This window comes from Mustela nigripes, chromosome 4 (genome assembly GCF_022355385.1).
Source record: "Mustela nigripes isolate SB6536 chromosome 4, MUSNIG.SB6536, whole genome shotgun sequence".
Classification (NCBI taxonomy): Eukaryota; Metazoa; Chordata; class Mammalia; order Carnivora; family Mustelidae; genus Mustela; species Mustela nigripes.
Window position 1 is genome coordinate 87,248,906 of NC_081560.1, and position 24,195 is coordinate 87,273,100.

At 37.7% G+C, this 24,195-nt stretch overlaps 1 protein-coding gene across 1 annotated transcript in view; it reads left to right on the forward strand.

Annotated features, from left to right (window-relative positions):
• The window catches only part of KMT2E (lysine methyltransferase 2E (inactive)), a 90,167-nt gene that overhangs the window by 62,928 nt on the left and 3,044 nt on the right, over positions 1-24,195 (forward strand). Inside the window, 15 exon segments of the mRNA XM_059397005.1 lie at positions 185-415; positions 534-664; positions 1,646-1,763; positions 2,880-2,989; positions 6,110-6,374; positions 7,331-7,429; positions 16,330-16,494; positions 17,008-17,316; positions 19,693-19,947; positions 20,108-20,252; positions 20,710-20,726; positions 20,728-20,961; positions 21,345-21,401; positions 21,550-22,113; positions 23,106-23,395. Coding sequence (XP_059252988.1) covers positions 185-415; positions 534-664; positions 1,646-1,763; positions 2,880-2,989; positions 6,110-6,374; positions 7,331-7,429; positions 16,330-16,494; positions 17,008-17,316; positions 19,693-19,947; positions 20,108-20,252; positions 20,710-20,726; positions 20,728-20,961; positions 21,345-21,401; positions 21,550-22,113; positions 23,106-23,395 — 2,990 coding nt within the window.

Genomic DNA, 24,195 nt, shown 5'->3' on the forward strand with positions numbered 1-24,195 from the left:
GGCATGCAGTATGAAGATGTAGTAGGCTGCTCATTTATGGTCTGTTTTTCCCTAGAACCTCTGAAAGCCTATCATTGTCTCTACTTTATATTACATTCTTTTACATAGATGATCATTTATTTGAGTGTGTGTATATAAATACTTGGAAGTCCAGATATTAATGCTTTGTTTGCTGTGATTTCAGGGGTCAGCTCCAGAGATCGATCCTTCATCTGATGGTTCAAATTTTGGATGGGAGACAAAAATCAAAGCGTGGATGGATCGCTATGAAGAGGCAAACAGTAACCAGTATAGTGAGGGTGTTCAGAGGGAGGCACAAAGAATAGCTCTGAGATTAGGCAATGGAAATGACAAAAAAGAAATAAATAAATCAGATTTGAATACCAACAATTTGCTCTTCAAGCCTCCTGTGGAGGTAAATATTTCATTTGCCAAAAAAAATTATGAAACAAAACCGTTTTCTAATGCATATCTTGAGTAGTTAGCTTGAAAGCAATCAGGTTTAATTAATCTCAACATTTCTCTGGTTTTAGAGCCATATACAAAAAAATAAGAAAATTCTGAAATCTGCAAAAGATTTGCCTCCTGATGCACTTATCATTGAGTACAGAGGGAAGTTTATGCTAAGAGAACAGTTTGAAGCAAATGGATATTTCTTTAAGAGGTATATTTCTTTATTTTATCAGTTATCTATAGTTATGAATTGGGGTTTTGGGGCTATTTTACCAAGATGCTATCTGTGTTCATATATATTTTGCCTTCCTGAGTGCATTTTAATACATTTAAAAGTGTAGTGTGACTGAACAATGACTAATGATAAACTTTTGAACTATAATAAAATACAGCAAAAAGCAGATGTATTCCTCAGTCTCTTACCCATCTCTGTCTTGCTGACACTCCTACAATAGTCTACTTCAAAGATAAACTACAGCAGTTTAGATGGATGACTCTGATTGCATAAGATTCTAAGGAATCCTTTTGAGTCCAGGACCTTTCCTAACTCCTTGTGACATAATTGGTAGAACCTGAAAAGACCATTGGTGATCACAGGCAAAAATCCCTTCCTCTTTATTAGAGGATGTTAGATGTGCCCTACTTTAAAACGTTCACTTTCTTGTGAAAGTGAATGGCTCTGGAGCCCTCTTCTGTGGTTTGTGATTTTGATGGGGATTTGATGTGACCATTGCTTCCCTGAGGTGTAGAAATACATTGGTATAGACTGAGAACATTCTCAGTCTATATGATTATTTGTTGTTTATAATTGAGTTTTTAAGATTTGAAAGATATACAAGAATACTTCTCTTTTACATACAAATTTTATGTGAAACAGTGTTGTAAATCAAACACTTAAATGCACTAGGAGATACGGATTTTAAAGGCATCCAGTTATGAATCCTTCTGTAAAGGCTAGTCACCCCCTTTTTATTTTTCCTTGTAAATTTGAATTTCTACCTTCAGTTAATTAACTTTGATTTAAGTAAGATTATTGGAGCAAGTAAAAATCGGATTAGCATGAACTTGCCCTTAACAAATGGGTTCTGGTATCAGATTGCCTGTATCCAGATCTTGGCTTCACTATTGACTTTGAGTATTTTAGAAGTTTGGTAATATGTTAATAGTTTATAATGCATTTCTTTCTTTGTAGACCATATCCTTTTGTTTTGTTTTATTCTAAATTTCACGGGCTAGAAATGTGTGTTGATGCAAGGACTTTTGGAAATGAGGCTCGGTTCATCAGGCGTTCTTGTACACCCAATGCAGAGGTAAGCTTACAGAAATCTTTTTGGGAGGCAGGAGTTTGGGGGATATGTGGAAATGAGTATCAGACACAAATCTGGTAGCCTTTTTGACCATTGATGAATTTTATATGGCCCATGTGCTTCCACTTTGAAAAATTAGGCTCTCAGGTTTTAGAAATGACTTTGCACATTTTGAAGAAATTGTGATTTTTTTTTTTTGTAGGGGAAATACTGGACTTTATTTCTGAAGCTCTGTGGGTCATATACATCTTGATCTGATTGGATCAAGATAGATGACAAAACTAAAAGCTAAAGTAGATTTTACATGTGCTACTATAAATTTTTTTTATAAAAATTGTGCTTTAATTTGGAGCCTGAAGCAGTATTTCTGGTTTTTCATGCCAGAGTAAACATTTACAATTTATATGTTACAGCTAAGAGTATAGGTTTTGAAGCCAGACTTACTAGATTCATGTCTTCTCTTTGATGAACTAGCTTTGTAATCTTGTCTGTGCTTGTTTTTCCCTGTAAAAACTTAATGGGAGGACTAAAGGAGTTAATACCTGTGAAGTACCTAGAACAGTGTCTGTCATAGAAAAGTGTGGTGTTAACTGTACCATTACTCATTACTGCATGTCATCAAATCAAACATATTATCACTTATAAAACTCCCAATTCCAGGGATACTGAGAGGTGAAAAAATATGCATTATGAAATTGTGAAGTGTAGTGTTTGCTTTTTTTTTTTTTAATACTTTATTTATTTATTTGACAGAGGTCACAAGTAGGCAGAGAGGCAGGCAGAGTGAGAGGGGGAAGCAGACTCCCCGCTGAGCAGAGAGCGCAGTGCGGGGCTCGATCCCAGGACCTTGGGATGATGACCTGAGCCAAAGACAGAGGCTTTAACCCACTGAGCCACCCAGGTAGCCCTAGTGTTTGCTTTTTAATGCTACGTGGTGGATTGCAGTTTGCCTCACTGCACTTGCTTCCAGCTGATAACCACCAGTTTAGAGTTACAGTGTTACAGTTGCATATTTTTCCCATTGTACTCATGAATTACTTTGAAAAGTTTTCAAAATTACAGGATGAGGTGCTCCTAAAGAAAATAATTTCTAAAAATGTAAAATTATTCTTTTAACAGGTGAGGCATGAAATTGAAGATGGAACCATACATCTTTACATTTATTCTATACAGAGTATTCCAAAGGGAACTGAAATAACTATTGCCTTTGATTTTGACTATGGGAATTGGTAAGTTCAAGTCTCTAAATATGTTATCTGTTTTGAAATAGTTCCTTAAGGCCCTCCTAAAAATCTAGGTATTGTCATCACTTTCATAGTTTTTTATTTGTATGTATTATGAAGCATTTCAAGTGAAATGTACTTGAAAACAAGCATTTTGGTGTCAACTTCCACTAAGCATTATTACTTAGTTCTTTTCTAGACTTTTATTATTGTAATGTAAATGATCATAGTAATTTTAAAAAGTAGTCCTAATTCAGCCATATAACACTGACCTTGTTTACATGAGAATTTCTTCTTTCTTGTGTTTTAGGGGATACATTTTTGGTTTTAATGTAAGTTAATTGATAAGTGTGAATGGATAGTTTCACTTTTGCCCTTCAAAATAAAAAATTGTGCAGGGGCCCCCAGGGTGGCTCAGTTGGTTAAGCAACTGCCTTCAGCTCAGGTATCCTGCTTCAGGTTCCCAGGGGAATTTGCTTCTCCTTCTGACCTTCTCCCCTCTCCTGCTCTATCTCTCAAATAAATAGAATCTTAAAAAAAAAGAAAAGAAAAGAAATTGTGCAGTTTTTTTGTAGTATAAATTGAAAGGGTTTGTTGGAGTCCTGTAAGGAAATTCTGAGAACCGTTGTTCTGAAACACTAGGGAAATAAAGTTAATTCTGAGTATTAAAAACTTTTTTTTAAGTTCTATGTAAATTACATTCTGTAGTGTTTTGTTTTCATCTTTTCTCATTTGTTACTTTTGAGATTTGGTTCTTTTTGTGTAGCTCTAGTTCATTTGTTTTCACTGCCAGTAGCATTTATCCATTTCTCTGTTGGATCTTAAATTCACCAGAACCGTTCTGTGACTCCTTGAACATGTTTTTGTGGGCCCATGTTGTCTCCATGGGAGAGAATCTAGTGGGTATGCTTGCTCAGCTGTGGCATGTGCACGGCCTCAGTGTTACCTGACAGGGGGTCATGACCAGTTTCTATTCTCACACCTTTCTTCCTTGCTCTACTTATGACTTTGAAAAATTGGTGCTAATCCATGTGAAATGGTATTTTTTATACGTGTGTGTGTGTGTGTGTGTGTATTTTAAAGATTTGTTAGAGAGAGAGAGAGAGAGAGGAAAGTAGGGGGAGATACAGGCTCCCCGCTGATCAAGGAGCCTGATGGGGGACTCAATCCCAGGACACTGGGATCATGACTTGAGCCAAAGGCAGACACTTAACCTAGTGAGCCACTCAGGCATCCCATCTTTTTATATTTTTAATTATCATTTTCCTTGATTATTTTATAAGCCCAAGGATCTTTTTGTATATTAGTCATTTGGATTTCCTCTCTCATGAATTGTTCAATCCCCTTCAATTTTCCTACTGGTCTTTTTCTGATTTTTTTGGGTGGGGAGGGGAATGGTTTTTTTGTATCCTGTAGTCTGTTTGGTTATAAGCATTTGAGCTCATTTCCTCCTATTCTGTATTTTACTTCTAAAGTTTTGTATGGTAACCTATTTAAATGTGTAAGTTTTACATGTTCATGATGTTTTCTGTTAATGAAATTTCACTTCCTGCACTGTGTATCTCTACTTGATTGTTGGGAGTCAAATTTATTATAACTTAAGCATGACCTTCTTAGCCCTTTTTCTCCTAGATGGCAGTAAATTTAGCATAGTGGCTCTTTGCTCATTGCTTTGAAAGACTGTCTCCCATAAGTGGTTAAGAATATAAGCTTTTTATAATCTGAGTGGTTTCAAATCCTAGCTTGGTTGCTTATTCAGCCGATTTCTTCATCTCATTATATCATAATAGAAGAATAATAATACTCACCTAACAGGAATGTTTTGAAGATTCAGTGAGTATAAGATATGTAGAGTGTTTGCTGGCACAAAATAAGTGCTTTTAATAAATATTAGCTGTTGGCCATCATTATTTGCAGTTGTTATCCTAAAATCAAAGAAAACATCTAGAAAGACTTTGAACCTAGTTTCTAGTAATACCTAATTTGGGGAGATGGGTCCCATAGATAACAAATTTTTGAGTTCTGTTCCTGATTTACAGATTTAGGCAGTTTGACTTGTACTAATCTTGAAAGTTAGTAAGGAGAACAGTATTAGGAACTTTGGAAAGTGAATTACTTTTATGGCGAACAAGTATTAAACTACTTAAAAACATGTCGAATGGGGGGCTTCTAGTGTTTTACTTAGGTTTGGGCATTTTGCCTGCATCCTGGAGATGGTGGTGGTAGGGATATGGAGGGCAGAGTTAAGAAGAGATGGAAAGTGTGAGCTTTGGACTCACACAGACCTGTACCTGAATGCTGTCGCAACCATTTAGTAACTGTGCCACTTTGGACAAAGTGCTGAAGCTCTCTGCATTTGAATCTTCCCTGTATGGTGGAGGTAATAATTATCACTGTAGTGAAGATGAGAGATAGTGCAGTTATTTTTCAAGCGTCCATTTGAAAGAGGGAGTACTTAAGAGAGGCAAAGGAAAACATAACTCTACCCTTTTTCAGGGTGGCTTTTTTTTAAAAATAAAGATTTTATTTATTTATGAGAGAGAGAGAGAGCATGAAAGGGGAGAAGGTCAGAGAGAGAAGCAGACTCCCCATGGAGCTGGGAGCCTGATGTGGGACTTGATCCCAGCCAGGATCATGACCTGAGCTGAAGGCAGTGGCTTAACCAACTGAGCCACCCAGGAGCCCCTCAAAGTGGCTTTTTAAAGACAACTGGTTATCAAAGTCATTTCTTAAAGTATAAGACATAGTTAAGGTTTGGGACTACTGAAGTAAATACCATTTTTGCCTTAATGTGAACCAAATGTATCGTTTCACTTACAAGGATTCAGTTTTAATTCATTGAGGTTTTTTTGTTTTTGTTTTCCTTCTCGAAACCATCACTGGTTATCCTTATGATTGAAGGTCCAATTTCTATCAGAAATCAACTTCTAATGATTAATGTTTTTTAAATGAGGGCAAAAAACTTCTTTTGTGATAGTTATGGGGAGTGCAAATTAGTGAAAAGTAAGGATTGCTTATTAAGTGGTAGTAGTAGCATGCATGCAGTTTTGCAGAGTTGCAGCTTCAAATGAATTAGAAAATTTTACAATTTGTCTTGAATAAATATTGAACTGGTTATCTTTCCAGTAAGTACAAGGTGGACTGCGCATGCCTCAAAGAAAATCCAGAGTGCCCTGTTCTAAAACGTAGTTCTGAATCCATGGAAAACATCAACAGCGGTTATGAGACCAGAAGGAAAAAAGGAAAAAAAGAAAAGGATATTTCAAAAGAAAAAGATACACAAAATCAGAATATTACTTTGGATTGTGAAGGAACCACCAACAAAATGAAGAGCCCAGAAACTAAACAGAGAAAGCTTTCTCCACTGAGGCTATCAGTATCAAATAATCAGGTACTGAACTACGCTCTTCTGATTGTCAGCAGAAGTCAACAAAAGAACATAATTTGTCATATTTTAACCTCTTTATGTAAAACGGTTTAAATTTTTTAAGTTAGATCTATTGTTACTTAATGAAGTACTTAGAAACATAAAACACAAGTACAGAAGTTCTGCTAGAATTTGTGCAGTGTTCATTAAGCTCGTTAAACAGCTGAGCCAGCAGATCCTTGCAGAATTGAATACAAGATTTTTCTATAACTGGGTGATTTAAAAACTTCTCCCAGATGGTATTGTCCATATCTTAGTAGTCAGTGTTCTTATTTAAAGTCTTAATTTCCTTTTTTTAAACATTTGGGACATAATTAAATCAGTTCTATAAGGATGAGACAGAAGATTTTTCAGAGAAAATACTCTTAACATGTAGGATTATTTTGGGGGGGATGAGTTTGGCCCATACGTCTGCCCTGCTAGGAAAGAGTTTCTTATATGCCCTCTACATAAATAGAAGTTAGGAGGCACCATTTAAAGTGAAAAGTAAGGAAGATTTCACTCCTCTCCAGTAGCCCATTTTCCATAATTTAAGTATAATTAACTTAATATATTTCCCAAAAGCTCTAAATTGAACAAACATTTATTAAGCACTTGGAATCTCTAGGCACCAAGTTTTATGAAGTAATTTTATATGTTTATGTTTTGGGAAGAATGTAAACAGAAAGCTATGCTACCATATTTGACTTTGTGGGCTCTATTAATATTATGGACTAGGACTCTAAAAAGCAAAATCATTTAATTTTGAAAAAAATTTTTAATTACAGCCAGTTTTAAGGTTCTGAAATGGATTTAAGTAGGCTTGTAATTTTTCTTTGTTGAATGCATTAGTTGCCATTTAAAGGTATTTTAATAGTTCAGTGTCCCTAGTTTGTAGATGGAATAGTAGTTTCTATAAAGCAGTCATTTCCATCTTTCAGGAACCAGATTTCATTGATGATATAGAAGAAAAAACTCCCATTAGCAATGAAGTAGAAATGGAATCAGAGGAGCAGATTGCAGAAAGGAAAAGGAAGATGGTAAGTTGGGAAGCCAGTAGCTGCTTCATGCTGTCTCTTGGGCTTATGACAACTTCTCTTCCCATAGATTGTTGTTGCCTTTAGGAAGGTTTTGACACTGTTCTTTATTAGGAAACATGTTAGCAAACATGATGTGCCACTGAGCATTTCTGTTTGACTTTGTTATTACCCTTCAAATAGAATGTATGACATTTAACATTTTTAAAGCTGAGAACTACTAATAAATTTTAATGCCAGAATTACTGTTCAAAATCTTTCATTAGCTAAATGTTCGTTTTCACTTCATAATTTAATGTAAAGCAAAAATGGAATTTTAAACCTTACACCATCACCAAATAAATGAGTTATGTAAAAAAAAACCCCACTGTTTGGTAGCTACTATGTCTGTTTCTCATACTGGTATCATAAAATAAGGTTTTCATTAAAATGCGTTTGGTATCTATGTTCCTTGTTCTACTTTTTATACAGATATTTGCAAATAAATAATACAAGATATTTTATTAGAAATCCATGTTAATTTAGCAGTGGATATATATTTATATAGGCCAGTTAAGTAAGTATTATGTATGGTATAGTTTACCCAAAGATTTGAAAATGACTTTACACACCAGTTAATGATCCTAATATGGGTTTTCCCCACTCCCTTTTACTTTATATGCTTTCTTGTTTCCTATCTGATTTTCACGCCGAATTCCATGGAATCTCAGGTGTCATACACTTAGTGTAGGGAGGGATAGGATCTTTGGAATTTGGTCATTGTAGGCCTACTTAATGTAAGCCTGTTTTATTGCCTGGATGGTCATTCCTGTATCATTTCCTTGTTGACATTCGGGAATTATGAGAGCAATGCAGAACTGTTTCACAGCCTTTGGATTTCAGAGGCACTGCTCTGAGGGTGTGATAGGGTGATATTAGAGATCAGAGACACAAAAAAACAGCTCTGTAGGAGAAAGTACTGAAGGAATACCAGAAGGAGTCACCATGAACCCTTTTCAACATTTGATTTTATCTGAATTATCGATACCTACCCAAATCACCTGTGGCCCTCTCTCGACTAGATTTAAGTATTGGCCCATTCATTCTGCAGTAGCCACAACAGTGTATTTGCACTAACCTGCAAAACCAATTTGGAGTATCACTGGTTTTTGGATGAGGCATGTGTCTGGTAGAAGGAACCTCTTTCGCAGGTGACTTTAAGGGCTATAACAGCCACTTGGAAAAAATCACAAGATTTAAAAAAAGAAAAAGGTTTAATGCCCTTAAAATAGTTTTACTCAGATTGCATTTTTTATAAAAGTTTTTGTGACTGTGGGGCTACTTTAAAATTACGTCTCTCTTTTAATGCTGAGAAAATCCATGAACTTAAGAACATCCTCATTTTCAGAACCCAGAAGAAAATAGAAATACCCTTTTGCTGATGGAACTTTGGACAGATAAAAATGCTTAGTTGGCCCATTTTTGGTCCTGATTTTACCTGTTTGAATGCTATGTTAATACAGGCAAATGCTTCGAATTCCATGTCCATTTTGGGCATATTCATTTTAATGTCTGCCCAGTCTAAGGTTGCTTGTGTGCAGCTAGGTATTTTTCATACAAGTAAAATGTGGAAAACTTGAAAAGTATCAGTGTTCAGAATTTGTCTGGTATTTTGAAGGGCTGTGAAACAAATACTTAAAAATCTTTGTTCCTTGACCTGTAGTTCTCAAAATCATTGCAGTGTTACGATTTCTAATGGTATATTTGCTTTGATATCTCAGTTAAGAATTTTTAGATATACCCATATAAGCAGAATGCAAAAGCATGCATCCTAGGATTCTTAAGCCAGTTTGGCAGGGTCTCCCCACCCCTGCCAACATATTAGTATTTGTGAGGAACAAAATACTTGGTTTTAAAACTTAATATTAGCCGTTAGTGTCTGCCTTTTATATTGGTTAGGTTAACATTAGTAGTTGGAAAGATTAAGGACAGCTCGTGAGAACCTTAGGTTAAACTGATTGAAATCTCCTTCTGTGAGAGGACAGACTTTAAATCACTGTGGATATAATAGGAGATTCTAGTTGTCTTGTATATTTATGAGATTGGGATATAAAAGGAGTTAGTCATACTCTCTGTAACGTCCAAATTCAAATATACTTTAGCCCATCCTTTCGTAGTATAGCTTGAACTGTATGAAACTGTTGATTCGACAGTCTTTACCTACATAAATGGCACTTGTTCTTTAGGATTTTACTTATTTGACAGAGACAGTGGGAGAGGAAACACAAGCAGGAGGAGTGGGAGAGGGAGAAGCGGGCTTCCCACAGATCAGAGCCTCACATGTGGATGGATCCCAGGACGCTGGGATCATGACCTGAGCTGAAGACAGACCCTTAATGACTGAGCCACCTGGGCGTCCCTAAATGGCAATTTCTTGAACAACCTAATATTTAACATTGTGTTCAGTCTCCCAAAAATTGCACCAGTGGATGTATTATTTTGTTGCTTGCTTGTTCTTTTTGGTGAAGTTGGGAGATAAGACTGTGTCTCTGCCTTCAGGGGCATTTACAGAAACAATTATAGTACAACAGATGTGGTAATGGAAATATAAATCTGATAACCTTGAGCTGTGGTTGGGTTGGGGGCTGCTCAGAGACCATTCATGAAGTAGTGTTTATGATGGACCTTCGCTGTAGGGTTGGAACAAGTACAGATTAGCGTGTAGCTAAACTGTATGGCACTGAGTGGAGAAATAGCCCATAGAGAAAATAGCCTGGAAGGGGTTGTATCATACTCGGCTGGGATTATAGAGGGTGTTTTTGGGGGGAGCAGGGAGGTAAGCGTTGGTAGCAGATCCCATGAAATGTTGATTGATAGAAATTCCATGGAAGACTATTCAAATTATTGTATGACTAGATACAAAGCTTTTATTAACATTTTCCTTTCCCCTCCATTTTTCCCCCTTTAAAAAGTTGTCACCTACCTACAAAAGCAAATTTGTGCCTAAATGGTATAAGAACTGAATAGATGGTTATTGACATTTCCTTTTAGCCGGTAAGAAATACTTCTGCGGCAGTGGGTTGGAAATTGACTTTGGAGAATCTTACAGTCAGCCCAGTTAAGCTACAGAAGTTGAAATAGGGTAGGGAATCACCTGATTCCAAAACCAGGGCACTACTGAGTGGACACCCCCAGGTACACTGTAGTTGGTATGGTGAGGGGTAAAGAGTGTACAGCAGGGGGTTAGATACTGGGAAGTGCATTACATTTTGTTGAACTAACAAGTGATCAGTCGAAACATAAAGCTTTTTAAAGATTTAAATAAAAAAGGTGGCTTGCCACTCCAGATTTATAATGGCATGAGAAGAACTTCCTCAAGTATCTTCTGATCGATGTTTTCAAAATAATTTTTCGTGGCATCGTGTTAAGACTGTACCTTGGGGATATATAGTCTTGGTAATATTTGATGGTATATTTTAGTCAGATTGCTTACACTGGAATCCAGGGAAGGTGGTTCAGGAGGCCATCACAGTTTGGAGGATAGAGATTTAAGGAATGGGCATGTGGGTGGCTCAGTCTGTTAAGTGTCTGCTGTTGGCTCTGGTCATGATCTCAGGGTCCTGGAATTGAGTTCTGAGTCAGGCTCCCTGCTCAGCAGGGAGTCTGCTTCTCCCGCTTCCTCTGCCCCTCCCATTTGTGCTTGCTTTCTTGCTCGCCTGTTCTCAAATAAATGAAAAATAAAATCTTTTAAAAAAGAATTTTTAGAGGTGCCTGGATCGCTCAGTGGATTAAGTCTCTGCCTTCAGCTCAGGTCATGATCTCAGGGTCCTGGGATCGAGCCCCTCATTGGGCTCTCTGCTTCCCCCCCCCCCCCCCCCGCCTGCCTCTGCCTACTTGTGATCTCTCTGTGAAATAAATGGATAAAATCTTTTTTAAAAAATTGTAATTTTGTTAAATGGTATAGCCCCAGCTTCTAGGGGGAAGAAAAAACTGCCTGGCTTTATTAAAAAGTCCGTGGTCAGTAAATGAACCTACTAAATATTTGTGGCAGCCATTCAAGTAGAGATATGGGTAAGCCCATAAGTGTGAATTTACCGAAGCTTCCTTATAGGCCAGAAAGTGTCCTGGAAGCCTTGTCAGTATGCAGAAATCTCCATCATTTTCTTATGCCTCATCCATCACACCAGAAATTATTCCACAGAACTCAACATTTTCGGGGGGAGGGCAGAAGAGCTCTGCAGCCAGTTGAGTTTAGTAAACAGTGCTTCAGTTTCCCAACTTCGAGTTTCCCAGTATACACACATTGTGTTTAAAAGCTTGAGAAACTCTGTTTGTGAAACCATTTCATAAACCCTTGCAACTTGTTTGTGGTGATACCTTTGATAGCCTACAGATTTTTATTCGATGGTACAGGCATCCTAGGGGAAAAGACTAGAAAGAATCCTGTTCCTAATGTTTCTAGGAAGTAACTTGACTTAGAAGAGCACTTTAGAAGATGAGGAAGAAATTTTGATAGTAAGATATCAGGATTAACCTTGGCCAGAAAGTCATCTGATGATATGTGAAATATATCACCCATCTGATCAACTTTCTCTCCTTATGACATGATTAAGTTTATGTCGGTTACTAATTTTAATTTTCTTAGGTCCTCATTTTCTCTTCAGAGTGTTTAGGAATTGTGTTCTGAGTGATTACTGACATTAGGCTACTGAATAGCAAAAAGGGAACCCATGTATTTTTATCGGTATTCTGTTTAAACGAACTGAGGATCTTCAGCTTCACCTGCCTTGTAATAAACTCAGGATTCCCAAAGTCTTGCTAAAATACTTCATTCTGTGCTTTCACATAACAGTGACATATGCTCTCTGTAGTATATACACACTCCTTACTCATTTAACAAAATTGTGAGTGTTTGCTGTTTGCTAAGAACCACTGAAGGTACTGGGTGAAAAAGGCAGCCAGGTTCTGGAGAAAATTTCCTGGAGATGGCATGCATGGATATAAGAAACAGATCTCAAAGAGGAAGCAGTACCGTGAGAATAAACTGAGTCATCATGTGGTAGAGAAGAAATGGGGATATTATTTTGGAATTATTCTGTTGGTAATCAGTAATCTTAACCATTTTTTAGAAGATTAGTAAATCACTCTCTCTTGTTCAAGAGGATAAGTCAAGTTATTTGAGTGAGGAATCTCTTACTTTATTTCAAGGCTGTGGGTAGGGTAATTTGGCAGGCTGACCCTGCTGATTCCCTTTCCTAAAAGGCAAGTTTTTTCTTTTGAGAACCACTTTCTGCCCATTAGCACAGTAAAAAAAAAAAAAAACTGTGAGTCCCAAGAGGTCTTCATTTTGTTTCCTTCTCAGTTCTCTCTCCTATGAGGTGCGTTGCCCTTGTGCCCATGCTGTGGGGCACCCACAATGCATCAGCTTGTTTTTACTCAGTAAAAAAGTGCCAGTTATCTCTAATTATTAGGATGAATTATAAGTTTACTCAGTGGAATTTCTTTTTTCAGTTGCCATATTATATAAAACTTTAATATGTGTTCTTTATTACGTGCCCTTGAACTATATGGACCTCACCGTTTATTGAAAGGAGGCTTAGAAGATCTTCATAATCTCTTCCAAGTATATCAAGTTATATGGTTTCAAGACAGATTTGTCCTCCATTGTGTTTGTATATGGAAGCACGAAATTGGAATAAAAATACTCATAATATCAACTCAAGTGATAAAATTCTGGAAGGGGATGTTAAGCAGACTTTCTTCTGCTTGCAGGAATTACAGTACTCTAGATTTGCTCTGTAAGACCATAAACTAAGGTACATGTCATAAAAGCAATGTTGATATCATCAGGGAGCCTTCATAGATTAGCACCCAGTACTCCAGCATTAACAGTATGTCAAATGCTAATGTAGTATTCCTGAAAGTCAAACCTAATTCTAACTCTCTATCAGGTCTGTGATTACTCAGCTCACAGATAGCTGATTCTGAGGTCGGGTCATGGGCTTGGAATAAAGAGTCATGGTTACAGAACATGCAGGTCTTAGCACTAAGCCATATTTGAACAGTATCAAGCACAGATGTTGGGGTCTGCTGGGGTTAATTAGGATTCCTGATATCTCTAATCCCCTGCACAAACTGTAGCTACCCCAGGCTATATGTAAAACTAGTTATTTTTCCATTAGGTCTGTAAAATAGACAAGTTTTCAATCATTAAATAGATACTGTGTATCTGATTATGTACTCAGTGGGAACAAATGCTGAACGACATATGAAACTTGGAATTTAAAATGAAAGTAGACCGGTGTGCCTATGGTTTTTTTCATGTAGAAAATCAAAGGCGTGCTTACATTCCCAACACTTGTGTTTTTAAAGATGAGATTGTATTAAAAGTAATATCATGTCCTTAGTGCTTTCAGCTGACAGTTGTAGTAGACATGGGAAGAGTTAACGCTTTATTTTGCTTTATGTAGTATTGGTGGTGGTTAACTGGAAAGAGTAAATTAGGAGCCAGAAAACTTGAATAATCCTCATGGCTCTGCCTTTGAACAAGTCATATAATGCACAGGGGCTTTGGTTTCTTCAGCAGCACAGGACTAGTTCTAAAAGATTGAGTCATCCCTAAAATATTTTCTTTTAACTGTCAGCTAATTGTATTGTTTACACGGAGTTCAGTATTTTTATTATTTCATGAGAAACAGCATGCACGTGTGTGCAAGCTGTGGGGCGGGGACGGCGGGAAAGGAAGGAGGGAACCTTAAGCAGGCTCCGGGCTCCGGGCTCGGCGCAGAACCTAAAGCAGGGCTGGATCTCATGACACCCAGATCATGACATGGGCCAAAATCAAGAGTCAGATGCTTAACCGATGGTGCCACCCAAGGCACCGTGGCAGTTCGGTTTTTCATTGAATGAATTTGGTCTTTATTTCAAATAATTTTATCTTTGACCCTCACTCTAACCATGTAAAACAAGTGAATATTAACTATGTCAGATTTTTGTCATAAATTCATACTTATCTTAAATGCTAGTGATTTTTTATACATAAACTGATTCTTGCTAAGTTTATTTCTTCTGGAAAAATGTACTTTTTGTCAGATATATTTTAAAATTTTTCAAGAGAGAAAATAACCACAGTAGTTAACCCTTTCTCCCTCTTCACCCCCCTCCCCTGTTCAACAGGTGAAGCAGTTAGGAAAATAATTTTTTAATTACTCTGGATTTCTACATTTAGGATTTTAGAAAAGCCCTCATACAGAGATAGGGTTTTTTTTTTTTTAAAGAGCTATAAGATGAAAGGGGTTTGAGTAAATTTCCAGTTCCGGTGAAAAGACCACTTTTGTCTGTGCTGTTGATTTTAGTGCCAGTTAACCCATCCCACAGCAGGTACATACGTATGTATGTGCCCACAAACAAGCAGCCTTGCCTCTGTGGACCGGCTTCCTTGCCTGTAGTACAAAGTGAGGATGATGGGTTTTGTAAGAGTGGCAAATTTGCAGGACGGCAATTTGTTGTGACTAACTAGAAGCTCAGCAGTATTGTCAGAGGAGTCTGCTGACAGACTGTTTCTGTCCCCATATTGAGTGTAAAAAAAATGAAGAAAAGGGGATACCCATGTGGCTCAGTCAGTTAAGCGGCTGGCACTTGATTTCTGCTCAGGTCATGATATCCTGGTTCTGGGATTGAGCCCCACTTTGGGCTCCACGCTCAGCAGGGGAATCCTCTTGTGAATTCACTCTCTCTTCTCCCTCATCTCCTCCCCTTCTCATGCACATGCTCTATCTGTAAATCTTCTTAAAAACATGAATGAAAAAAATACAGTAAGCAGTAGTTTCCCCAGTGTGTGGGTATCTTAATGCTTAAACCTCTGCTGATAATGACTGGGACTAAAGCTCCAGTGTGGAGAAGACCATGCAGGCCGAGCTTAAGATCCCAACCCTTCTTCCCCCATCACTGACAGAAAAGGAGGAAAGCCAAATGGCTCGGAGACTCAGTAGCTGGTTCTCTTCATGTGGAGAACTGGACAGTCCCATGGAAGTGCTTCCTGTTTCTGGTTGAAAGCTGAAGCACTTGCCAGGCCCACGAGGCCAAGGCTCTGGGTCTTGCTTTTAATATTTTCTCTCTAAAGAGTACTGAAGGTCAAAGGAACTATTGCTGTTCTTCAGTCCCTGCCTTAAACTGTCAGTAGAAGACAGAGGGTAGAAGGATGCGTTGTAGGAACTCTGACAGGGGGCAAGAAAGCTCAAGTACAAATAATCACTCACAATTCGGGAATGCCATTTTCCAAGTGGTATTGGCAAGCTGCACAGATATTTCCCAACTGAATTCAATAACAGTTCAGTGAAGTGTAATTATTACTATCCACATTTGGTTAAGAGGCTCAGAAAGGTTAGTAACTAGGGTGGTTAAGTTGACTAGAGCCACAAAGATAGTGACTAGTACAGTCATAATTTGAACGCAGGACTTCACCCTGTAATACCCTGCCATGTATTAATAATGTATTCATTCCCTCAGTTTCTGTGAATGTGATCTTTTTAACATTCATTAACGTGGAAACTTTGAATCTTATTTTTAAAAGGGCTAACTTTCCTTTTATTCAGAAGGATTTTCAGTTTGGAGTAAAGCAAGGTAGATTTTTTGCCCCCCCCCCCCATTTTTTGGTTTTGCTTTATACTTATCTTTGACAATCATCCAACCAGTATCCCTTTTATGAAATGTATTTGCAGTGACAGGGCTTCCTGAGATGTTTCCGACTCTGAAGGATCTCAAATGAATGTGTCTCCCTTCCCCCCACTGCCCCAAGCTATCATCAGTAGAAATGTTTTGCTAACATCATCATAGAATTTATTTCTTAAATTTACAAGAACAGTTGGACTTTTGAATTTTACTTCAGTGCAGTGACATTTATTATGCCAATTTAAATTTTTTAGACAAGAGAAGAAAGGAAAATGGAAGCAATTCTGCAAGCTTTTGCCAGACTTGAAAAACGAGAGAAAAGAAGAGAACAAGCTTTGGAAAGGATCAGCACAGCCAAAACTGAAGTTAAAAGTGAATGTAAAGATGCACAGATTGTCAGCGATGCTGAAGTTATTCAGGTATCGTTATTCAGGTTTAGTTTTGTTTTCGTACTTAAGCACTTTCGGAGAAAATTGTCTCACCGATTTAGTTGCATCTGTAAAGAATTTTTAACGTTAGTAGCATTTTTCAAATTCTGAGAATTTAGACCTGAGATACGAGGTTCCCTTTGCTTTGTTTTATTTTTATTTTTATTTTTTAAAGATTTTATTTATTTATTTGACAGAGAACACAAGTAGCAGAGAGGCAGGCAGAGAGAGAAGCAGGCTCTGCACTGAGCAGAGAGCCCGATGCAGGGCTCGATCCCAGGGTCCTGGGATCATGACCTGAGCCGAAGGCAGAGGCTTAACCCACTGTGCCACCCAGGCACCCCTATTTGCTTTGTTTTAGACTAAAAAAAGGTTATATTAATTTATCAGAATTCATCAACTTCAGGAAATTAGCTTCTGAAGTTGATTAATGCTTTTAGATTTCAACTTGTTACTAATGTAAATGTTGTGTGCAAAGTTCCACTCTGTTGTATTTTGAATTAGGAACAAGCAAAAGAAGAAACTGCTAGCAAGCCAACCCCTGCCAAAGTGAATAGAACTAAACAGAGAAAAAGTTTTTCTCGGAGTCGGACTCACATTGGACAACAGCGTCGGAGACACAGGACTGTCAGCATGTGCTCAGATATCCAGCCATCTTCTCCGGATATAGAAGTCACTTCACAACAGAACGATATTGAAAATACTGTACTTGCAATAGAACCAGAAACTGAAACTGCACTAGCAGAACTAATTACCGAAACTGAAGTCCCAGCACTTACTAAATGTCCCGCGAAGTACCCTAAAACTAAGAAGGTAGGGCTCTCAGGAGCAGGGAAACTCTTCTCAGGAGAGTTATCTATGACGTTAAATATATCTGTGTTTTTAAGATTTAGTCTGTTAAGGAATAGAACAGAACAAGAGGCATAGTTTTTACACTTAATAGTTTTTAGACTAGAATGAAAATGACAAAACAGTAAAATCAGTTAATAAAAATGTTTGCACTGTTGTTACAAACAGAGTTAAAATGGTCAGTATATCAAGACTTCCTTTTGGAAATTACAAATCACAATGTAATGATTTTAATCATTTATCAAAATTCCTTTTTTTGCCTATCCTATGTACTAAATTTATACTTCGCAGAAACAAATGGTTTTACATATGTTATCTTTTTATTTTTTTACTTCCTACAGTTTTCACAATATAGGGAGATTGTAAGAATTAAATGTGAAGAAATTCCTGATTGCCATAAAGGGTAGTTTTCAAGTTTATTCATCTTTGAAAAACTGTTAAGACTTAATAAAGCAATTACAAGAAATTATTCACTGAGCTAAACCAGCCTGAATTTCACAGCTCAGAAATAACAGAGCATCCTTACGAAGCACCCCCAACCCCCAGTAGAATATAGTACAGTGGAGCACAGATAGCAAAGTGGTAATCCTTGGGCTCCTTTAGGGGGAAAGGGTTAGATCATAACTGGATTCTTCTTGTACACAAAAGGTTTTGAAACTTTATCTTGTTCTTACCAGATTCAGCACAGTTTGTAGGTACTGTGAAACCAAAAGTATGTTCAGTAAACATCTGGGATGAACCTGGGAGTATATTTTAATGGCGAGTCAGAGGGTTAGTTAGAGACTTAAGATCTAAACACAGTTCTAACTGGAAGGCTGTACTCTTCCTCACTGCCCCATGGATTTTGAACAAGCCAGCCATCATTTGCCTTAACGAGGAGCAGTTTAAATGTATGTTAATTTGATAACTGTCAAATGAGCAGTTATTTTTGCCTACTTTGAAAGGACAAAAAAACAGTTGCATCTTTTCTTTGTAACTTAAGATTAGTGAAAAAAACTCAGGTTTTAAAAGAGAAGCTACTTTCTCGACTACAGATACAACATAATTCTGCCTTTTAGTTTTAAATGGCTTAGTTATGGTGGTGTTATCAATTTATTTCAATTCCTGGTCAGAGATGGAGACTTTACTCCCATCTGATTCTCTAAAAGAGCCTCCTGTGCCACAGGTTTTGTTGATGGTATTCCATTCTTTTAAATATACTGTTCAAACATGAAAGTATCATGATTTCCCCTAATGTGAAGGCTTCATTCAGTGTAAGAAGACATAGTATCTACTCTGCCAGATACTGTGCTACTTGAAGAGCTTTATAAATATTTAGCTCTTTCAATCCCCAAAATAATCCTGTTTGTAGAGCTAGTTTCTGTTATGACCTTTCTTTTACAGATAAAGACTGAGATGTAGAGAAGTCACGGTGTGAGTGGCAAAGCCAGGATTCCTACCCAGGCAGCCTGGCTGCAGACCCCATGAGCTTTCTCTTTGTCTGGGATATGCAGTTGTACATACACTGGGGCGGGGAGGCGGGGTGGGGAGAGGACAAAAAGATGCTAGAATGTTTTAATGATTATCACTGGAAGACAGTGCCGGTAGATTATTTTTTTCACTGTGTGTGTATCTATGTGTGAGAATGCATATATTACTTCAAGTACTTTTTTTTTTTTAGAACAAATTAGAGTAAAAATAACAAGAATATCATTTGATTACCAGATAGAAAAATATGAATGCCCACACAGCAAACAAAATGTGCTTGTGCTGACAGATGTAATCCTTATTTCTGTGCCCATTACAATTGCTTTATTAAATAACTGTAACCAGCCTACAAAAAAAAAAGTGAGTAGTAGGATCCAGGTATATTCATAACAAGTAAAGTCTAAATTACATACGCTATAAATAAACAGAATTAATATAAAAGGGCTATGTAAATTTTAAAGCAGGGTTTTTAATGCTGACACTTTTTTTTTTTTTTTTAATGTATATGCATTGATCTCATCATTGGAGATTCTGATAGGCAGCCAGGGTACAAAAACACTGCATAAAACCAGATTCTTCTTACACAATGGTAACAGAAGCAATAACAAACCTAAATTTAATGTTTGTGTTTATAAGATAGTACTGAAGTCTCTTAGACCTTGCTGTTTTACAAAAGGTACCATATGTTTTCTTCCTGGAAGAGTACTGTTGTATACAAAATCTTACAAGTAAGGGAAGTTAATCAAAGAAATGTAATGATTACCCAGTGTATCATTTTGGATAATATATCAATTTCAAATTTAGTATCAGAATGTTCAGTAGGACGATCTGTGCAATTATATATAGAGTGATCCAACTTTTTCTTTTCTCTAGCACTTGGTCAATGAATGGTTAAGTGAGAAGAATGAGAAGACAGGAAAACCTTCAGACAGCCTTTCAGAAAGGCCTCTGCGCATAACTACAGATCCTGAGGTGTTAGCTACCCAGCTCAATTCCTTACCAGGCCTGGCCTACAGTCCGCATGTGTACTCTACTCCTAAGCACTATATTCGATTTACTTCACCATTCCTTTCAGAAAAAAGGAGAAGAAAAGAACCTACTGAAAACATTTCAGGCTCATGCAAGAAGGTAAACCATTCTTTGGATATAAAAATCTAGGAATAGCTAAGTGCCAGTCTCCTTCCTTACTACCATCCCTGTTGGTGAAGTGCTTTTAGAATCAGCTCTACATTTATAGGCTGTGTGAAGAGCTACAAACTGATTCCTATTCATTTGTTATGTATTTCAGCGATGGTTGAAACAAGCCTTAGAAGAGGAAAACTCAGCAGTTTTACATAGATTTAATTCACCCTGTCAAGAAAGATCCAGAAGTCCTACAGTCAATGGTGAAAGTAAAAGTCCACTACTACTAAATGATAGCTGTTCCCTTCCAGGTAGAATTTCTTTTCAGTGTTGTTTTAGTTTGAAGAATGTGGTAGGATGTATACAGCTTGTATAACAGACACATTCTAGTTGTTACATGCTTTATGAAAGAAGCATTTTGTTATTTTTTTCAGTCCTCTAACCTTTTGTTTGAAGATAAACATGAAAATCTTAAATTTGCAGTACCCTATATATTGGGCTTATGGTTGAATTTTTGGGCTGCTTCTCAGATCGAAAACAACTCTCCTGTAGGCACTTTGGCAAGACAATTCATGCTATAGTAGTAAAATTAACTCATGGGGGTGGGGAGAGCTTGTTTCATGTTAGTAGTATCTTTGAAAACCCTGAAATTTAGTTTGGGGGTGAAATTCATAATTACTATTGTTGATGTTTTGACCTTGCCCAGAATACAGAATGTAGCAAATACCTACCAGCAGTATAATGTCTGAATTACTATTTCACCAACAGATCTAACTACACCACTAAAAAAAACGAAGACTTTATCAGTTGCTAGATTCTGCTTACTCTGAAACCTCCACACCTACTCCTTCACCGTATGCTACACCGACTCACACAGATATTACTCCCACGGACCCATCATTTGCCACTCCTCCACGGGTAAAATCAGATGATGAAGCCTGCAGAAATGGTTATAAGCCCATATATTCACCAGTTACCCCAGTAACTCCTGGCACACCAGGAAATACCATGCACTTTGAGGTGAGAAATTTAAATGGGGAAAAGACAACCTATGGGGATGGTACTTAACAGCTCCCACCACCCCCAAACTACTGTGCTTTGAGTAGGAAGAAAACATTTTTAAGAAACCAAGAGAGTAAATTTGGAATGTGCATTGATGTGAATTTAAACATCTACATTTTTATTAAAATGAGCATAACTTGGATCTTACTGATACTTGGTGTCAGACTGAACGGCTCTATGTGTGTGTGTATCAAACTGACCTTAAGGCAGAGATTTTACAGGGGGCATGGAAATAGAAAGAAGTTTAAAACCAAAGTCTGTGTAATAGTTTGTTTGGATTTCTATGAATATCATGGATTTATAGATGTTAATTTTCAGTTCTACTTATTTATTTTATACAGAATATTTCTTCCCCAGAAAGTTCTCCAGAAATTAAGAGACGCACTTATAATCAAGAGGTAAGGAGTTATTCAGAAAGAGTATTTAAATTGGTGACATTTTCGTATTACCATTATTTTGCTTAAATTATTGGGAGATCTTAAAATAGTAAACAGTCTCAAGATGTGGTTATTTGTGTAATTTTTTTTGTTTTAACTCCTTAAACAGGGATATGACCGATCTTCTACCATGTTAACATTGGGGCCTTTTAGACATTCTAATTTAACTGACCTTGGTCTGCAAGAAATAAAGACTATCGGTTATACCAGCCCTCGCAGTAGGACTGAAGTCAACAGGCAGTGCCCTGGAGAAAAGGAATCTGTGTCCGACCTTCAACTGGGACTCGAGGCAATCGAGCAGACTGCCTTACACAAAACCATGGAACCACCTACACATGACAGGACTGATCCTAACAGCCAGCTGGAATCTGCTCACTCTGGACGGGGCACAGTGTATTCTTCCTGGGTAAAGAGTCCTGACAGAACAGGAGTTAACTTCTCAGTAAACTCTAACTTGAGGGACCTGACGCCCTCACATCAGTTGGAGGTTGGAGGAGGCTTCCGAATAAGTGAGTCAAAATGCCTGATGCAGGATGATACTAGAGGCATATTTATGGAAACACCTGTGTTTTGTACTTCAGAAGATGGGCTTGTTTCTGGTTTCGGACGGACTGTTAATGACAATTTGATCGACGGAAGTTGCACACCCCAGAATCCACCACAAAAGAAAAAGGTTACAAATTTAACGATTTTAGTCCTTTTAATAGTGTCTTTTTCATACTACTTCTGAGGGTTATTAGCAGTTATGTGTTATGTAAGGCATTCCTACTCCAGGTATTCCAAGTTAAATTTGTGTTATGTATACTTTCAAACCTTTTGTAAATGCTCAATTAGAAAATGCAGAGAAGTAGAACATTCTAGTGATGTGGAAAATGCTTACAAGCAGTTTGAGAAATCGAAACCCCAAGATAACCACTTCCTAGCCAAATAAAGAGAGTTAAATAATACTTGTGTTCTTAATATCCTTATTTTATGTAGAACAGGCAGCCTTGTATTGGAGAAATGCTTCTTTATTCATCCATAATATCTATAGTATTTAGGCTGTGGATATGAGTATTTTGAAAAGTGTTCTGTAAATAATTGTAAGTTCCCTGACTTACCACCATTCTTTGGTTGGCAGCAGACATACTGAGACAATTAGAATGCCTTACTTCAGAGAAATGGAATGAACTACGACACTTATTTTATTTGTTAATGGGCTTATTGCTTTGCAAGTCAAAGAATTTTAGTGATGTGTGCTTTTAATTTTTGTAACAGAGTCCAGTTGGCAACTTTGTGGGAAGCAATGTAGTATAGTGGAGAGAGCACGGGCTTTCAAGTAAGACCTAGGTTCGAATCCCGGCTCCAACACTCACCAGCTGTGTGACCTTGAGTGAGTGAGTTACTCAATTTCCTCATCTGTAAAATGGGGATGATAATATACCTATTTCATAGGGTTGTTGTGAGGATTAAATGAGATAATGTATGTAAATCATCTAAATACAATGCCTGGCATATACTAGGCATTGGTAATTGTTAATTATTCTTATTTGTTCAAAATCAAATTATTTTACATAATTTTCCCAATGTAAATATAGTAATTCTCTTTAGAAAAAAAAAATAGATCGACTCTGACATACAAAACAAGAATAAAAGATTTGCTTTTCCTTCACTTTCTCGCTCAAGGTCTCTCTATTAGAGTACCGTAAAAGACAGCGGGAAGCCAGGAAGAGTGGCTCGAAGGCCGAGCACTTTCCACTGGTTAGTGTGTCACCTCATGCAAGCGGCAACTCAAGCAACAGTGGTGATGGGTGTGGCAACAGGACCGAAAGCGGGGAGCAGCTAGAAAGCACCGCTAGTCTGCCGTTACCAACACCAGCTACTACCGTTTATAGTGTGACTTCGGAAGAAACCAGCAATAACTGTCCTGTTAAGGAGGCTTCTGCCAGTGAGAAGAACGACCCGGAAGTTCAATGGTAAGCCTGTCTAAAAGAGCTCATTGCTAACTTTAGAACTCCGAGTAGTACACCTTATAATTAAAGTAGTCTCTGTTCTTTATCGTCCAGGGAGGATCTTTTCTGTAGCTGATTGTGACCGCAGCTAGATCTAGAAAGATCTGAAGTATGCTGTTCTGCAAAGCACAAGCTTTGGGTAGCGAACTCTCTTCCTGTTTGTCATCATTACCCCAGTTCTAAGGAGAGAGATGTTCGCGGTCCTAATTTTGAGCGATTTCTCCTTGCTGATAGGGCTTTAAATCCGCTCTGTATTTGCCTATGTTAAGGGTCCACTGTGCTGCCTCTTTGAGAGTTTTCGGTTTTCTCATAATATCCCTCTCCAGAGAACTTTTATCGTAGTCTGTATCCTGCCTGCGATTTCCTTAGATCCCTAACCAGTTACAAAAGAAGAACCAGGTTTTAGTATTTCTTCAGTAGGAACAGCAAAAGCTGGATATGGGATGGGTCTTGGCAAAGGGCAGAAGGGCTCATTCACTTCCCTCTTGGGTCCCCTTCCCCCCAAGCGCGTCCCATTAGCCTTACAGTGCAGACACAGGCTCACCTGTAAAGGGTGTATCTGGTGCCCATGACATTCTGGGTGTGGATGCACTTCAGCTCCCCCACCCCTCTCCCACCAAGAAATTGCTTAAGACAAAGGACTGGAGTCTGGCTACTTTCAAAGCTTTACACCTGAGTATTTTCCCAGCAGAGCAAAAGCCTTGGTCTGAGAGGACATGTTGACCATCAAGGACAAAGACTAATCTAGCTGGCAGTAGCTTCCT